Source organism: Acomys minous (genome assembly GCF_964271855.1).
Source record: "Acomys minous genome assembly, chromosome: 12".
Lineage (NCBI taxonomy): Eukaryota > Metazoa > Chordata > Mammalia > Rodentia > Muridae > Acomys > Acomys minous.
Window position 1 is genome coordinate 79,856,700 of NC_140493.1, and position 19,377 is coordinate 79,876,076.

Sequence of the window (19,377 nt, forward strand, 5' to 3'; positions counted from 1 at the left end):
GAAGGGGTAGTAAATGAAATACAAAAATACGAATGTTGCTGGACATGTAGCTCAGTAATTAGTGTTTACCTCATGCTCAAAGTCACCATCAAAGCAGATTAAAAATTCTGCCTGTATTCTCTGTACAGTTTGTGAACTATATGTGTGGTTTAGACTGGATATGCGAAAGGCTATTTATCTTTCTCATAGATATTGCTCAGAAACATGACAGGAGAAAATGGGAGAATTAAAGAAATGGTTTTGTTTCTTTTGTAAAGACTTTTTGTGTATGTATATGAGTGCTCTTATTTGTATGTATGCCTGCATGACAGAAGGGGACATCAGATTCCATTAAACATGGTTGTGAACCCCCATATGGGTGCTTGGAATTGAACTCAGGACCTTTGGAAAAGCAGCCAGTGCTCTTAACCATTGAGCCATCTTTCCTGTCCAAAGAAATGGTTTTTTAAAACTATTTTCAGCAACATTTGGATCTACTTTTTCCCCCCAGTGTTTTAAGACATGGTCTTAGTGTATAGCCCTGGAACTCTATGTATAGATCAGGCTGGCCTCAGACTTACACAGATCCACCTGTCTCTGTCTCCTAAGTGTTGGAGTAAAGGTACTTAACATCTTGCCCAGCTCCCACTCAGGTGTCAGTATCAGTAGGTGACAATTCTTTAGCCTGGAGATCCATGTGCACAAGCATGTTTTTGGCCCTGCATATCTCCTTGAGTGTGCATTGCACTGCTGAATCATGCAGGAGAGACAAGGCCTGCTTATCCTTAGGAGCCACCTTCTGCATGTCTCCAGAGCTGTTTCTTAAACTCCAATATGATGCTCCTTTTTTTTGAAGGGGAGAGGAGGGTACTCTGAAGACCAGGCTGTAGATGACAGGCTTTTGCCTCTGGGTGCTAGGATTAATGACATGTGCTATCATGCCTAGTTTATATATAATCTTTAACTATAAACATTGTTTACTTTGCCACTGAGACACCTCTTGCACTTAATATTGATTTGTACTGTTCTTATTTTAAAAGAGATTGACTATTGAGCTGTCCCGAACTCAGAAATCAAGAGATCTGTCACCACCGGACAATCATCTTAGTCCCCAAAATGATGATCCTTCTGAGACACGAACTAAGAAGGCTGTATCATGCTCTGACATGCTTCTGGAAGGTGGGCCTACTTCAGCTTCTGTAAGAGAGCCCAAAGAAGAGGAAGACGAGGAGGAGAAGATTCAGAATGAAGACTATCATGTAATTATAGATTAAGATCAGTGATGTGTATGGTAGCATCATAGTCTTCAGTTTTAAATTTAATACTTATATAACATTGCAAAGTTATAAAAACTAGTTAATTATAGAAGGCTATTCTCTAAAATTGTGACACATAGTCTAGAAACTATTTAAATTGTGCAGTTTAAAAATATCTTCTTTTTTCATTCACAGTAATTGGTAGGTCCTTCATCAATGCTGGTGAGAGGACTTATGATTTGAGAAACTGTTAGTTTTTGCCAAGTCAAATAATAGCCTGTATAAGAGTTCACTAAGTAGATTTTGTTTGCTTATTTTTAGTTTAGATTAGGAGTACAGAGTAGATTTTCTGTAGTTGTTGATTTTAAGATGGCAGACTCAGGTTTTATTTTTCAATGAGAAAATCCTGATGGGGAGAGACTGATGATGAGGTTAAATGTGTTGATCAAGTAAGAAAAAAAAAATAGGGCTCAGACTGAAACAGTTAGGCTTTGATGGGCTGAGTGAAACAAATGGTGGACCTTGTAGGTGAGGCAGCTGAAAGCTGGAGAGGGCTATTTTGTTCTATGCAGAGCTATGGGAGTGAAAAGGGTTGGGAGGGGTGATACTTATGTGATTGATTTGTTTTTGTAGCCCAACCCACTGGGGGCTACACACACACTACTATGTAATAAAAGATGACTGGGTGTGGATTTCTGACTTTTTTCAAGTTCCCAAGTGCTGATATGCAGCAGTGCACCACTATGCCTTGCTTTAAGATTTACTTTTTGAGGAGAAACTTGATAGAAGCTGACTTGGAATATGTGAATTATTCCTAGTTCCATTGAGCATCTAGTTCAGACCGACAACTAACTGTAATCAGTAGTGGTAGCCGTCAGTGAGGTTGAGTGACATTTCCCTAGAGTGTAGACATAAGATCAGAAAATAGAGCTCCGGCTCATGTCCTAGACAGATGACCAACTGAGCAGAAACGTTTGGAACAAAAATCTTGTTTTAGCTAGGAGTGATGGTGTTTGCTTAGCATTCTAGCTTGTAGGAGGCTGAGATAGGAAAATTTCATGGGTTTGAGGTTAGCCTGGACTACATTATAAGAGTCTTGACTCAGAATTCTACAAAGGAATGAAAAGGAATCTTTTTTTTTTTTTTAATAATTTATTTATTTTTATTGTATGTGCACTGGTGTTTTGCCTGCATGTATGTCTGTGTGAGGGTGTCAGATCTTGGAGTTACAGACAGATGTGGGCTGCCATGTGGGTGCTGGGAACTGAACCTGGGTCCTTTGGAAGAGCAGTCAGCGCTCTTAACCGCTGAGCCATCTCTCCAGCCCCATGAAAAGGAATCTTGTCCTTGCCTTGTAGCATGAGCTCTCAGATGGAGATCTGGATCTGGATCTTGTTGGTGAAGACGAAGTGAATCACCTCGACGGCAGCAGCTCTTCTGCTAGTTCCACAGCGACGAGCAACACAGAAGAGAATGATATTGATGAGGAGACCATGTGAGTCCCACGGTAACACGTCTAAGTAGGAATGGCTAGAATTGGTAACAACTGATTTATGATAAGTATAGAAATATTCAGCACTTTTAAAAAGATATAATCTAGATATAATCTAGGCTTTCTAAGCTAAGCTATGAGTTTTTATTCTTGTTTTATTTTTTTATTCAAAAAATATTTTTACTGGACAGGAGAGATGTCTCAATGATTAAGAGCACTGGCTACTCCACCCACATGGCATCCTGCAACCATCTGTAGTTGCAGTCCCAGGGAATCTGATGTTCACTTCTGGCCTCTGTGGGCACATGAGTTGTATACAGACATTGAACAGGCAAAACATTCACAACGCAAGATAAATAATTTTTGGTTTGTTTTGCTTTCCAGCACAAGTTTTCTCTGTATAGCTCTGGCTGTCCCGGAACTCATTTGGTAGACCACTCTGGCCTTGAAATTAGAGATCTACCTACCTCAGCCTCCCAAGTGCTGGCATTAAAGGCGTGCACCACTACTACCCAGCTTATAACTTATTTTTATTTTATACTTGGTGTTTTGCCTGCACATTTGTCTGTGGGAGGTCGTTGGATCCTCTGGAATTAGAGTTACAGATAGTTGTGAGGTGCTATGTGGTTGCTGGGAATTGAACCCTAGTCTTCTGAAGGAACAGCCAGTGCTTTTAACCACTGAGCCATTTCTCTAGCCCCAAATCAGATTTTCAGGGCTGCACAGTAAATGATTTTTACTCACTGAGATGTATGACTGATAAGGCTAGGCTGCCACTTGTAGGTCTTTTTGACATTGTTTTATAGCCTATTTCTTTGGGGCCAGGGGAGATACATCTAAATCTGAACCTAGACTAGGTTCTCTGTCCTCCTTCAGAACCTGAGATAACTGGATGTTGAGAGAGAGTGTCCTATGCTTTTCTTTTTCTTTTTCTTTCTTTCTTTCTTTCTTTCTTTCTTTCTTTCTTTTAAAATTTACTTATTATGTAGACAATGGTCTGCTTGTATGACAGAAGAGGGCATTAGATCTCATTATAGGTGGTTGTGAGCCACCATGTGGTTGCTGGGAATTGAACTCAGGACCTCTGGAAGAGCAGTTAGTGCTCTTAACCTCTGAGCCATCTCTCCAGCCCCCACATGCTCTTTCTTATTACTAACGTTAATACTTTTTTAAAGTAGCTATTTCTTTGTTTTAATTTTAGTTTATTTATTTAGTTTAGTTTAATTTAAACTAGTTGATAGTTGACCTTAAAAAAACAAATATGAAGCAGCACTCTGTTTTCCGAAGTTGCCTTGGTTATGTAGTAATTAAGGTGTGTGTGGCTAGGTTTTAAATAGCCTCACGGAACTCATTGGCTAAGGATGACCTTGAATTCCCAGTCATCTTCTATGTACCTCCCAAATATTGGTCATATCGGCATGTACTGTCAGTCTTGATTTAGACTTTTTCTTTAAACATTAAGATGTAAGGTGTGGTTTCCCCCATCCCCCCAGGAGTTTGGTGATGTTCTTGTTTGGTTTTTGGTTTTTCCTACTATCTAAAGTGTGGGTCATCCCTCTCTTATCTTTTAGATGGTCTCACCATAGCCTAAGCTACTCAGAAACTTGCTCTGTAACTGAGGACGAGACTTCGGGTCCTCCTGTCTCTGTCTCCTCCATCCTGGGTTTCCTGGGCTTACAGCTGGATGTCATACACTACCTGGCTCCATGTGGTTATAGAGATTAAACCCTAGGCTTCCTAAATGCTAGATGAGCACTGTACTGACTGACACACATGCCTAGCAACAGTGACAACAGTGTTGTCTCATGTAAAAATTAAATGTTGTTAGCTTACCTTTGATGTTATTAAAGTTGAACATTAAATGCATACTCATGATTCAGGCTGGGCGTGGTGGCGCACGCCTGTAATCCCAGCACTCGGGAGGCAGAGGCAGGCGGATCGCTGTGAGTTCGAGGCCAGCCTGGTCTACAAAGGGAGTCCAGGACAGCCAAGGCTACACAGAGAAACCCTAGCTCAAAACAAAACAAAAAACCAAAGCCTAAATGCATACTCATGATTCTCACTGAGGTCTTCTTATAGTTGTTTTCAGAAACACAAAACTCATCAAAGTGTGACAAATACAATTAATGTGGAGTGTGGTTTATGAGTGTTCTCACACACACACCACTGTGCATGTAAGTCAGAGGACAGCTGGGAAACAGCTTTCTCATGTGGTGCCTGAGGCTTGAACTCAGCTTATAAGGCTTGGTGGCAAGTGCTTTTACCTGCTGAGCGATCTTACTGGTCCACAAATACAGATATTAATTGTATTTTCTTTATGAAAATTACGTTATTGTTAATATGATGGCTTTTGTCTTTTCTCAGGTCTGGAGAAAATGATGTAGAATATAACAACATGGAACTGGAAGAGGGAGAACTGATGGAGGATGCAGCTGCGGCAGGACCTCCAGGTACAGAGGCCAGCCTCCACCTGCCCTTCTGACTTCTCTCTTTGATCACTTCTGACCAAGTTTAGTGGAGGGTAACCTGCAATCAGGGTTGATGGAATCAATGCAATACTAATGACATTTAAAAGAATAATAACTAACATTTACAAAGTGTTCTGTACCAGGAACTTCATGAAGCACTTTTTGTTTGTTTGTTTGTTTTTCAAGACAGGGTTTCTCTGTGTAGCCTTGGATGTCCTGGACTCACTTTGTATACTAGGCTGGCCTCAAACTCTCATGAAGCACTTTTTGTGTACCATAATTATTTATAAAATTCTGAGACAGATTTTAAAATCTCCATTTGTTTATTCTGTTTCTTAACATGCGGTCTCACTATTTAACCTGATTTTCTTGCCTTGGCCTTTCCAGAGGTAGAATTACAGACATAGACCACCACACCTGACAAAAATTTTATCTATTTATTTATTCGTGTATTTTATGTATATGAGTGCACTGTTTTTCATGCATACCAGAAGAAGGAAGCAGATACCATTACAGATGGTTGTGAGCTACCATGTGGTTGCTGGAATTGAACTCAGGATGTCTGGAAGAGCCATCTCTCCAGCCCACATCGCACCTGACAAAATATACTTAAATAGATACAGAAACTGATGTATAGGTAAATTAAGTAGCTTATCCTGTTTTCATAGTTTAGCAAATAAGGGGAGTAGTTGGGTCTTGAATTTTATATGGATCCTAAGCTCATTTTATTTACTCTTAACTCTGGACCGATAGTCTTATTTGTATTAAGGTTTGGTTATAGAGTGATCTAAATAGTCTCATTCGATCTGGGCTTACAAAGGATATTTAAGAAGCTATTGGATTTAGGTTTGGTTACCTAGTCACATATGTAGTTGGATTTATACAACTTAGGTATGGTTATCTAGTCATATATTTAGTTGGATTTATACAACTCAGGTATGTTTACCTAGTCACGTATTTATACGACTCAGGTATGGCTACCTAGTCACACATTTAGTTGTTGGTGGAACTAGACTAGAACCCCGGATTGTCTTGTTTTTGGATCCAGTCTTCCACCCTTCCCAAGTCCCACTGTTACTCCTGAAAAGACCTTATTTATGTAATAGATGTTTTCCTTTTGGTCTTTACATCTGTTTGTGAAAACTGGCTAGAACATTTAAAAGCTGGCTTTTGTTATAGCTCTTTTAATTTTAGCTCTTGGAAGGCTGATGCAGTAGGATTAAGAAATCAAGGCCAATGCCAGGCAGTGGTGGCGCATGCCTTTAATTTCAATGCTTGGGAGGCAGAGGTAGGTGGATCTTTGTAAGTTCAAGGCCAGCCTGGTCTACAGAGTGAGTCTAGGAAAACCAAGGGTACACGGAAAAACCCTGTCTCAAAAAACAAAACAATAAAAAAATTTACAAGATCCTTTTTTTTTTTTAAAGCTAACTTCTTATTACTTTTAATTTACTCATCATCTTCTTAGTTTTCTGTTGAAACGAACAACAGGCTGGGTAATTTGTAAAGGTTTTACTTGAATCACAATTATAAAGAATAAGAAATTTAGGATCAGGCAGTTACATTTTGTATGCTTCCTTCTTGCTAGTGGTAAATCTGTATATAGTTCTAAAGGAGCTAAAGTAGCTCAGTGAGAATGTCCTAGCTCAGGTTCTCCTGCTTCTTATAAAGCCAGGATCCCAAGTGATTAGGATCCTACTTTCTGACCTAATTCAATCTTAATTCTCTGCCAAAGGTCCCACCTGCAAATACCATAGAATATTTCCAGCCGTTTAATAACTTTGATGGAATTTAAATTTTGACATGAGTTTTGGTGGGAAATATTCCAGTCATAGCATTCTGCCTGTAGGTCCCCTAAATTGCCAGCTTTCTTCATAAAGGTCTTTGAGGCCTTAGGCAGAGAGTGCTACATTGCTGTGACCAGGGTAGGAATAAACCAAGCTCCTTCTCCCAGAATCCTAGGCAGTTTGACTGTGGTCACACATTAGCCAGTCCAGCTCCCCTGCCCAGAGCATCTGTGACGCTTACTGTGTAGGCTAAGTCATGTACACCTTGTCAGACAAAAGTCTTTCTAAGTAAGCTTGCTTCCTGGAGGCAAGTACAACTTCCTCCTTTGAAAATCTTTTATGATGCCTTCGTCTGGTGGCCCTGAGACTCTCTCATGACAACCTCGTGTTGCTAATAAACAATGATGAGACAGCACAAGGTAAACATCCTATTCCAAAAGGGAAGAATATGTCGAAAGGAAGGAATAACCAACCCAAAACAAGTCTAAACCCAGCGGGGCAAACAGTAGGCCTTTTACTATTTGTAGGGTGTATGTGCTGTGACTTGATTTCAGGATCTCACATTTTGTTAGGCAAGTTTTCTAGCGCTGAGCTAATTCCTAGCACATCATTTAGAATCTTAAAGTTCTAAAAAAATAAAATCCTCTCTGTATGGATATGTCAAGGGTAGAAGCCAGGCACTGACTCAAAATTCTGGGAAATTCTTGCCCAAGTGGCTATGCTTTCAGATTTTTGTACAGGTGCCTGTGCTGTTACCCTAGTTTCTCAAGAACAGCAAGCTGGCTCCTGTAGCAAATGTCTGTCCTTTTAGATACTTCATGGAGGCTGGTGGTCTAGAGTCCAGCAGGTCTGGGTCCCTGCAGGTCAGCCTGGCTGCTGCTGCTTGCTTCCAGATGGGATCAGATGGACCTCAAGATCAGCAGGCCCATCTCTCTCTCTCTCTCTTTCCCTCTTTCCCCTTCTCTGTCTCTCTCTTTGTCTCTCTCTCTCTCTGTGTCTCTGTCTCTGTCCCTCTCTTTCTCCCTCCCTCCCAGGTAGCATGCTTTAGGGGTGAGGCTTGTGGCTTGGGCACAAAGCCAGGTTCCCCGCCTCTGGGAGTTGGGGGTGAGGGGTAGGAAATGAGTTTCCACACTGGGTGTTACAGTCAGCTCTTTTCTGAATGGGACTGCAGGTCAATAGGAAGAGGGGATTTGGGAACCTCACAAGATCTAAGTGCTACTGGTCTACTGTGCCTGGCAGGGCAGGGGTAGATGAACCCGCTGGCAGACAGGGTGAGATGCAGGCTCAGCAGGTGTTTTCCCTAGCAGGCAGCACTGGTCTTGTGTGATGGAGCGGGTGGTTCCAAGCACTGAGAAATCCTGAAAGCCTGGCATGTCTCAAGAACCCTTCTTTTCCCTAAATGAGAGTCTTGTGGCATGGGAAATCAAGCCACCTTTACTTGTGATAATCAGTGCCTTATATGCCTTGGAGGAGGTGGGGCCTGGGAAGTGTTCTGTGAGGGTGAATGTGCCTGATTCGCTAGAGCTAAGCATGCCAGAATACTTCCATCTTCATACAGTGGTACAGTGCCTCAGTAGCACAGGACACAGTAACACAGTGGCCTTTATCACAGGAAGGAAAAAAAAAACACTACTTAATTATCCTATGTATGAGGGGAAGTCTCCTGGGTATAATTTAATGGGCCATTTGCTGGAGGTGTGAATCTCAGCACAGGGTGGGTGGGGTACTTGCTAGAATTCATTGTGCTTGTTATTAGAAAAGGGTGGGGCCTATATTTTCTTTTATGACTATGTGACTCTCCTTAAAAGATTTGGGGTGACTACATCAGGTGGAGTGAGGACCCTGCTGAGAAATGGGCGTCTGTTCTTTATGGACCGAGTGTGACATGGCTGTTCAGAGAAGCCAGAGTCCTGCCTTAGCAGTCCCACAGAGCCTGCCCTGCTTCCATAGGCTCTTCATTCTGTGAGGCTTTGTGGACCGGTCATGGGTGTGCACACCACCACGCTTGCTTTTTGTTGAACTCTTCAGAGTCCAGCAAGCCACATGTGAGGCTGTTTGAGCCATTACAGGAAGCATCAACAAGGCAACCACTAGTCTTTGAAACTATTCTATCTTCCTAAGCGCATTGTCTTGATTACCATCTAGCTGCCTTTTCCCTAGGTAGTGAAGAATAGATCTGCCTTTGATATAGTCTCTCTGCCGATTACCTACTGTACTCTTTAGGAGGACAGAATATGATTTTCACAGTCTTTACAGTTTGCTTTCATTTTGTTTTGTTATTTTCAAGATGGGGTTTGTCTGTGTAGACCTGGCTGTCCTGGAACTCACTCTGTAGACCAGGCTGGCCTTTAACTGAGAGATCTGCCTGTCTCTGCCTCCCAGGTGCTGGGATTAAAGGCATGTTCCAATTTCCATCTTAACTATAAATTCCAGTTTTAGGTTATACCTTTGTTCCTAAGTTCTGCTCTTTGCAGTTAAAAGTTCACACATAGATCCTTCTGTGTGTTCACTCAGATTCCCTAGGTCATCACTCTTAAAATGTTGTTTTCCATAAAGCAGTAGGCATAGTCACTTTTCAGTGAAGTTCATCACCACTGTAAAACAAGAATGGCTTTTTTTTATTGACTTTCCAATATCACATTGCTGATTTTTCATTTGCCAGTTGGTCAGCCCAGCCCTTTACTAGCGTTCCAGTCACAACCAAGATCATATGAAATGCTGTTTATAGCACTCCAAGCTTTTTCTAGCCTGTACCTTCAAAGTGTTTCAACCTTTGCCCATTTCCTAGCTATAAGCCTCTTCCATATTTTTATTTTCCAGTATTATTATGGCTGTTGGCTATTCACAGCATAGAAAGCATTCCCTGCCAGGCTCCTCCATATATCCTTCCTGGGTACTCCCTCTTCAGCTCCCCTGGATGCCACCCCCTGTGATCCCTGAAAGGGTTGCTCAGATCAGGCTGTGCTGTGTTCTCCTCGATTTGTTGGTGCAATAAATCTATTTTTACAAATGTGCTGCCTGGTGTGACTCTCTGATCAGAAGAAGCCAAGAAGCCCAGATGAGACAGTGCAAAGGAGCAGCAGAGCTGAGGCTCCTCAGCTCCTCAGCTCATTTGGGGGTACCCTCTCCGGGGAGTTGCAACATCTCCTGAGGAGGCTTCCTTTCAGAGCTGTGTGGTTCCTGGACTCTCTTGTGCCAGGATGCCCTTCCATTGGAACACTGACCCACCTCAGAGCTGAGATACCTTCCCACATTTCAGAATTTTGGTTTTCCTAAACACTTTCCCCACCCCATTCTCAGTGTCTTTTTTGGTTGTGGTGGTGGTTGTGGTGGTGGTTGTTGTTGCTGCTGCTATAATGGGATTATCTGAAACTGGATGACATACAGAAAAGTTTATTTAGGCCAGTTCTGGAGCTCCAAGAACATGACCACATCTGCTCAACTTTGAGTGAGGGTCTCGTGGGGTGCATGTGGGGACTGAGTGAATCCAAAATACCAGGAGTAGCCCTGCTTTGCATCAGCCTGGGAATTAGACATTAATCATTCATGGAATCAAGCCTCTAATGACCTAGTTATTTCTTAAAATTCTCAACACATCAGTAACTGTTAGATTAGAATCAGATTTCAACACGAATTCTTATAGGGACATTCAAAACTCAGCACTCCTGTTGCCTTAGAATAAACACTAGCATGTTCTTTTACATGCTCCTGTAAATAAAGACATCTTTACCATTTACATTTCCAAGTATTTGCTTTCCAGTCCCATCTCTAGCCTTTATCTTTCCCATGACTTTGAGATCATATAGACTTAAGTATGACTAATCACCTCCCCAGGAGAATTGTTACTTACATTTGATTATTATTAGCTCTGTGTGTTCTTCACATCCTCATCCTTTTCTTGAAATTATGTAACCAAGTTAAATTGATTCCACCTTGTAAGTAGTGCCTAAACTACTTTGCTGCTGCCACTTTTTGCTGGTCCTACTGGAGGCCTCTTGTTTCATGGCACCCTCTGATCAGAGTTCCTTGTAGCTTCCAATGTGTCCCACACACCATGAATTGAGAGTGAAGATTTTCAGTTTGTTTGTTTTGTCTTTTTCTTTTAATGAGTAACTGTCAATAGTGCTTTTCTATTTAAAAACTATTAGATTTCAACTACAAGATGAAATATAAATTCTTTAATCTAGACCATATGTTCCTTTGTGTTCTGTTTCTTGTTAATTTTTGTGTTTATGTGAAAATATTATTTTTGTTTTTGAGGCATGGTCTTTATTTATAGCCATAGCTGTCCTGGAACTCACTTTTTAGACCAGACTCGTCTCAAATTTAGAAATCAGCCTGCCTCTGCCTCCTGAGTACTGGGATTACAGGCATGTGTCACCACTGCCTGGTTTAATTACTCTTTTACCTCTGAGGCCAGAAGAGGGCATCAGATCCCCTGGGACTGCAATGAACTAACACTAGTAAGCTACATGTCTTACAGAGCAGCAAGCGGTCTTAACCTTTGAGCCATGTATCCAGCCTTGTCCTTCTGCATTCTTATGAAGTCAAGAGAAACAGCTTCTAGACTCTCTAATGTGCTCATATTTTTCTCATTTCCTTTCTATATGTCCCACCTTTCTCATCGTATGTATAGTCAGTGGCTATTCCTTTATTTTAGCTTACATTTTATTTTTTCTTGGAAGCCCTTTTTAAGAAAAAACTGTTTACCTGTTTTTTGCTTTCAAAGTAACCTGTTAGACTGGATGTTAACCATGTAGTTGCTTATTTTGGCCACCTACTTTTCTAGGTTGAAGCCAAAACTGTGTTCTTCCTCCTTCTTATCTCCCTAGCAGTTAACACAGTATCATAAAGGAACATTTAGCATTTTTCAAATAAATGCTGATTACTAATTGTAAAACTACTTTATTGCCCATTTTCAGGATTTTTTAAATCTTAAGATATATGGTATGAAATTTCTTATATTTAACACTGGCAAACATAAGATAAACTTGGTTATATATTTATTTATTTTTGGTTTTTGTTTGTTTGTTTGGTTTGGTTTGGTTTTTGGTTTTTTGAGACAGGGTTTCTCTGTGTAGTCTTGGCTGTCCTAGACTCGCTTTGTTCACCAGGCTGGCCTTGAACTCACAGGGATCCTCCTGCCTCTGCCTCCCCAGTGCTGGGATTAAAGGCGTGTGCCACCACGCCTGGCCAAACATGGTTATATATTTAAGTTAACTGGTTCATTCAAGTGTTTACTGAGAGTGCTTGCCCAGCATGTGGAGGACTAGGTTCAATCCCCAGTACCCCTTACAGAAAAGTACTTACTAATAACGTGAGGTGGGAACTGCTTCCCTGTGTGGATTCCAAGTGTTGCTTAAATGCCGTGTAGGAGATTTTGTTTAGTTGGATTTTTGTTTGTTTTTGTTTTTGTTTTGCATTTTTTCTGTAGCTCTAAGTATTCTAATAACATCTAGGTACTGTATCCTAGATACTGAGGGTGTAATACTGAACAAAGACCTTTATTTTCATTGTTAAACTTCCCTGAGATTTATCTCTTTAACAAATATTATTGAATATAATGGTGTATTTCTATTTCCAGAAAAATAGAATGAGAAAAACTACTGTGCTTTATAGCTAAAGATCAATAATTAGCTAAAATATGACAGAACACTTGCAGAATTTTAAGTCATTTTGGACAGTCTTTTCTCAAAGAGGCGCAGAGTAACTCCTCATCCTTTAATAAAGGCTATGCTTGGGAAAACCTGGCCAACATCACCTATACTGGATGCATTTAGCGTCATCTGTGAAAAGACCTGCTAGTGTGTAAAGAGCCTACCTATCCACTTCTGTAGTATTTAAAGTCGGAGAAGCCCTTAGATGAAGAACATTGACAAAATTACCCAAATAAGGACAACAGTCACAAATCAGAGAGGCCTAATTTGGTGTTCTGGATTAAACTCTAGAATAGAAAAAGTGAACCTCCGGGGGAAACTGAAGATCTATACAAAGAATACAAGTTAGTAACTTAGCATATCAGTATTACTTCAGTAGTTGTGATAAACATAGTAGTGAAAGATGTTAATGGAGAAATGGGTGTAAAGCGCATAGAAACATTGTGTACCTTTTCTAAAGTTGATAAAATGAGTCCTTGATTAAAAGCTGGAGTGGGATGTATGGAGCATTTCCAAACCCTTGGGCCAGGCCCAGCCCAGTTCCATAGCAGCAAACAGTAAGATAGGAGAGACACTATTTCAAAGTGGAAGACAAGAGCTGGCACCAGAGGTTGTCTTCTGAATTCTGTAACCTATGGCATAGATACACAGGAACATGCAGTCAAACACACACACAGATAGCCACACCCCCCCCCACTCCCACACATATACTTTAAAATAAATAACAAGGGACCCCATCTAAGAAAAACAAACAAACAAAAACCCAAAAAATAAAAAAATAAAAAGCCATAGCATTATACCATTTCTAGGGCAAATTGACATTTCCTTTTTATGTAGTTGGGGCCTTTAACCAGGTATATACCCAATTAATCACACAGAGAGACTAGGATATACTTAATTAGCCTAGGGCACAATACTGATCAGTAATAATTCCATCATAAATCTCTAAGCTAATAGAGTTTCCTCCCATTCAGATTTCCCACATTATATTTGCTCTTTACTCATATCCTAGGTGCTTTTTTTTTTTTAATTTAAGATTTATTTATTATGTATATAGTGCTCTGTTTGCATGTACATCTGCATGCCAGAAGAGGGTATCAGATCACATTATACGTGGTTGTAAGCCTCACTGTGGTTGCTGGGAATTGAACTCAGGACCTCCAGAAGAGCAGTCAGTGTGCTTAACATCTGAGCCATCTCTCCAGCCCCCTAGGTGCTTTTTACTCATTTCTCCTACTTCTTTCCAGCCCTCCCTATGTGCATCCCTCTTCTCCTTCCTCTTCTTCCTCCTCCCTTCACTGGACCAGGATGTCCCACTGTCTTCTCTGTTGCTCAGCATTGGCTAGTTGGCTTTTATTGGCAGTATAGAGAACAAATGGTAACATGTTTACACAAACTTGAGACAGGAAATACTTAGAATAAACATCACAATACTGGATTGAAACCAGATAGTGGGGTAGAGAAATCATTTGAATGAACAAGGTTAAACTGTACACAGTCCACAAGAACATTATGCCAACATGTGGTCATAGTTGGCCAAAGCTCAATATATAGAACAGGCTGACCTTAAACTTACAGAAATCTGACTGCCTCTGCTTCCCAAGTGCTGGAATTAAGCCTGGCCTTTGCTTAGTTTTTGTTGGTTTAGTTTTGTTTTTTGAAACAGGGTCTTTCTATGTAGCCCCAGCTGGTCTGTAACTCACTGTGTAGATAAGGCTGTCCTCAAACTCACAGAAATCTGCATGTCTCTGCCTCCCCCATGCTGGGATTAAAGGTATGCAGTACTGTCTCAGCTCATTATGGTTTTTTTTTCCCCCCGAATCTGTATATTTATAGGCTCTCACTTTGTAGCCTCAGCCTGCAACTCACGTAGTCTAGACTGGCCTTCAACTCACAGCAGTTCTGATGCTAGAGCCTCCTGAGAGCTGGGATTATAGGCATGATTCATCACACCTGGCTGTTGAAAAGATTAACATTTCTTATCATATTTTGGAATTCTTCAGTTAATTCTTGACAGTTTTTTCTTCTTCTGTGACTCAAGTTATGTGTTGGTTTACTTATAAATATGGAGCCCATGCATTTTAGAAACCCTGGTTTTTCCTTTGTGTTTTGTCTTTTTAGGAAATGCCAAATTAAAACTGTAGTAAGACAAACCACCACGCATTGGCCATAATACTTAGTATTTATTTTTTAATCTCTTTCTTTTTCTTTTCTTTTTTTTTTTAAAAGCAGGGTTTCATAAAGCCTGGGCTAGTTTTCAACTTGTTATGAGCCAAAGATGGTTTTGAATTCCTAATCCTTTAACCTCTGCCTCTCAAGTGCTAGGCTAAAAGGCCCATTATAACACCTAATATAATTAGTAATTTAAAAACTGTCAGTATTAAATGTTAAGCATGTGGAAACACAAAACCTCTTTTACTCTCTGCTTATGGGAATGAAAACTTTTTCTTGCCTTGTCCTTGTTTTTACCTCTAGTTGTGTATTTTACACGAGTATGATCTGTATGGTGCTTTGGACAAGTTGGTGATTGCTCTTGAATTATGGGTAACAAGGCCCATGCTCAGTAATTGTTCCGTGTTCATTGCTTGACATTATAGTTCCTTTGTACTTTTCATTAGAATATGATCTAAAACATAGATCTGTAGGCAGGTATTCAACCATTAATTAGTATTATTAAAAAATAAAATGTGCAGATACATATGATATGTTTTCTCTGTATTTCTTTTGCAGGTGGTAGCCACAGCTATGTGGGGGCTAGTAGCAGGATGTCAAGAAGAGCACATTTGTGCTCTGCCGCTACCAGTAGCTTATTAGACATTGATCCTTTAATCTTAATACATTTATTGGATCTTAAGGACCGCAGCAGCATGGAACATCTATGGGGTCTACAGCCTCGTCCATCTGCTTCCCTTTTGCAGCCCACAGGTAAAGTAGTCATCTGACTTTTCCTCTTTTGTTTTCTGGAGGAACTGTTGAATTTCTACTCATGTATCTCATCTTAGTATTGGAACATAGTATAACTATTTCTCTAGTAAAATGATTTTTCATTCATTTCATGTGAGTGTCAAATTTTTAAATGCCTTTTAAAAGGTTTTAGGGCTAGGATGTGTAGCTCAGTAGTATAGTAATCACCCAGCACACACACATCAGAGAACAAACTAAGAAAGTTCTAAGTGATTGTCTTTTATGTTATGTCTGGTAGTTTTATCTACATGTAAAAATGTAGTTGGCCTCTTTGTGAGTGAATTCAGTTTTTCAGCCCTGCCTTTGAAGGGGAAATGTGTCTTAATTTGAACATTAAAAAAGTTTACTTAACTATTCATTAAATGAAAAATGCATACCATTACGTGCATACCCCTGTTATCTCAGCATTGTTAAGACTGAGTCATGAAGATTGCTCTGAGTTTGAAGTTATCCTAGGCTACTTAGTGAGCTTGGACTGTATGGTGTGACCTGTTTGAAAAAAATGAAACAAAGCCTGGGTGTGGAGGTACAACATTTTAATCCTAGCAGTTAAGGGGTAGAGACAGGTCAATCTCTGTGAGTTCACATCCAGCCTAGTCTACATAATGTGAGTTCCAGACCAACTAGAAATATGTAGCATGAGACCCTGTCTCTCTCAAACACACAAAGAAACATCAAAACTTGAGAAACTGTATATTAATTTTCCACAGTATTTAATGTAAGAGTTATGTAACATTATTGTAAAACAGGTTTATATAATCCAGTCTAGGCTCTTTGAATCTGAGATAGAGCTGTTTTATACATAAAACAGTGATTTACCATTAAAAGCTACAGTTTAAAGACCAGTTTTAGGGCCTGCTGGTATAGCTCAGTAATGTGCTTGCCTAATGTGTGCAAGGCCCTTGGTTTCATCCTCAGCCCCAAACTCCTGGGGTTAGAGAAGCAGCATTTTTGATGGAATGCTTTCTACAACATCCTTTGTTGTCAGAGGTGGCTTTGACACACAGGGTTAAACCAAGGTGGGTAGACTTGGCGAAGGAAGCCAAAGGTTCAGTGCTCTTGACTTCTTGAGGCCAGTGTTGTTTGTTATTGGCAAAACAAAACAAAAAACAAAAACCTCTAAACTTTCTTAATACTTTGAGGCCAGTACTTTCTAACTAGCAACTCTGGGCCAGAAGCTATCCTTCTGGCGAGAAACTCTGAACTTTAACTCTTTAAGAGCCGGAGCTGGTGTCTCTGGTGAATGTCTCCACTGATACTGATCTCATAGAGAAACTCTAAAACTCTCTTTAACTTTTTAACAGCCAGAACTGATAGCTTATGGCTATTGTCTTTGGAAATTGCACAGAGAAACTCAAAGGTAAAAGGAAAGGGGAAGGAGTCAGAGCTGATGGTTCTGACATAGGCTGCCAATAGAGAATGAAAAGAAGGGGGAAAACACAGTGACACGCATGCGCACGCACACACATTTGGTGGAGAAAGCAAACTCTATAAAGAGCAAGCTCCAATGAGCAGCCTCCAATAGGCTCTAACAGCTTCACACATACACAGACAAACAGACATTAGCCAACTCTAAAGAGCAAACTCCAGTGAGCAGGCTCCAAGAGGCTTCACCTATCACCCTGCATATGTATACACACATGCGCACATACTGGGTGGATGGAGCAAATTTGAGCAGCTCAAACCAACCAACCAACAACCAGTCTTTACATTTATACATGTATACATACACATCTGGTGGATGGAGTAAATCCCACAGTCTCCAACAACCTTTATTATTATTTTTTGGTTCCTTTTATACTTTCTAAGGCAAAATTCTCTTTCAGAAGAAAAATTAACCTCATAGCCATAAAAGCAATTATCACAGAAACAGAGTCATAATACAGAGGGAAATACAGCAGGATTATAAGTTCAAAGCAATAGTTTTTTTCTGTCATAAGTTAGCAAAGTTTTTACCAAGAAACAGGTCATCTGTCTTATGTCTTATTTTTAAGGCCTGTATAGCTTAAATTAGTTATCATGGTGCATAACAAGACCCATGATCCCATCTCTGGACCTAACATAGAGAATGCCTTCCTAGATCGTAAATTTATGTCAAGCCTGTTCCTCCTCCTAGTCCAGTTTATGAGTTTGTGACATATGAAGGTTCACAGAGCTCCCTTATGCAGCCTTTGCTATTCTGCAGGGGTGGGAGGAGGTGGGCTTAAAGTTACTTGAATCAAATCAGGAATTCTATAAAATCATTATCAGGAATTATAGAATCATCAATTCATCTAAACAGCATCATTTCACGAAATTTAATCTTCATACTGATCTGCAAGAATTTTGCCCAACAGAGTGGGCTGTCACCCAGGAAATAATGACACCAAACTAAAGGCAGGGAGGATTTCCTCACTTGCAGCCATATATATATAGAATATTTGAGGAATACAACAACGGCAAGCATGGAAAGGCTTATCAGCAGCAAGAAGCAATCCAGAGACACAGTCCCTGGGGTCCGTGCCTCTCCAGGACATACCCATCATCAGCTGTGCAAAAATGGCGGGTGCCGTCAAGAAGCTGACTTGCTTGCCACTGCCTTTTCTGCGTGGCCTGTGCCACTTTGTATATAGTAGAACAGACTGACCTTTCTAAATAGTAGTTTTTTATTCACACCGGGATGAAAATAAGAATTATGATGATATCTCAAAGTAGCAGAGCTCATTTTCTCAACAAAATCATAGAACCTCTGCGTAAAAAACAAAACCTGAGCCATTATAGCAGGTTGGAGATTACAGCATGAATCATTAGTTCCTCTCATTTTGTTTTGTTCTGTTTTTCGAGACAGGGTTTCCCTGTGTAGCCTTGGCTGTCCTGGACTCTGTAGACCAGGCTGTCCTTGAACTCATAGAGATCTGTCTCCCCTTTGCCCCCCTTACAAGTGCACCCCACTTCGCCCAGCATTAATTCTTCTTTTTCTTAAAGCATACTTCCTAAAAGTCTTGCCCCTCAATTTGAAAGATTATTTCCAGCTAGGTTCTGGGACAGTTGCTTTTTGTTTATGCTTCAAGTACATTCTGTGTAAGGTTCTCTTAAACAAGTAGTTTCTAGCCTTTGTAATGCTGCCACCTCTAATACAGTTCCTCATGCTATGATGACCCTCACAGAGAGAGAGCTTTATAATAGATTGAATAAATAGGTAAAATCATGTTTTAAAAATCTAATGTCAACCAGACGTGGTGGCTCATGCCTTTAATCCCAGCACTTGGGAGGCAGAGGCAAATAGATCCCTGTGAGTTGGAGGACAGGCCTGGTCTACAAGTGAGTCCAGGACAGCCAGGGCTGTTTCACAGAGAAATCCTGCCTCGAAAAACAAACAAACAAACAAAGTTTAATGTCATTGGAAAAGATACAGACTGTATTAATAGTAATATCCCTGGTCTGGAATGTTTAGTTTTTTTCTATGTAAAGTGAATACTGAGGCAACTGAATTTTAAATCCAGATGACTAAAATGCGGGGATCATCAAGACGTACATGGGCAGGTAATACAAAGGAACAGCAAGGTCTTGGGTCTAGACTTTGGGAGTAGGATAGAAGGAATATTGGTACTTTCTGGAGGGGGATGATGTTGCTGCTTAATTAAAACTAAAGGAATAGAAACAAGTATTTTAACACTATTTTTTCAAAAAAGAGAGCCAGCGACATGAGCAAACCTGTGTAATAAAAATGAGCCAAATGAAGAGCCTAAGAAAACAATATTGGGAGCTCAGCCCATCGTCTGTTTCTGCACCAGCAAT

General features: G+C 40.4%; 1 protein-coding gene across 7 annotated transcripts in view; it reads left to right on the forward strand.

Moving 5' to 3' along the window:
• The window catches only part of TRIM37 (tripartite motif containing 37), a 133,833-nt gene that overhangs the window by 52,400 nt on the left and 62,056 nt on the right, over window positions 1-19,377 (forward strand). For all 7 annotated transcript variants that reach the window (XR_014783522.1, XM_084803258.1, XM_084803260.1 and 4 more), the window contains exons 15-18: window positions 1,020-1,238; window positions 2,594-2,730; window positions 5,092-5,177; window positions 15,367-15,561. Coding sequence is in view for 6 of the 7 variants with exons in the window: in XM_084803258.1 (XP_084659384.1) it covers window positions 1,020-1,238; window positions 2,594-2,730; window positions 5,092-5,177; window positions 15,367-15,561 (637 nt within the window). In the remaining variant the exon portion in view is untranslated. The remainder of the gene's footprint in view (window positions 1-1,019; window positions 1,239-2,593; window positions 2,731-5,091; window positions 5,178-15,366; window positions 15,562-19,377) is intronic.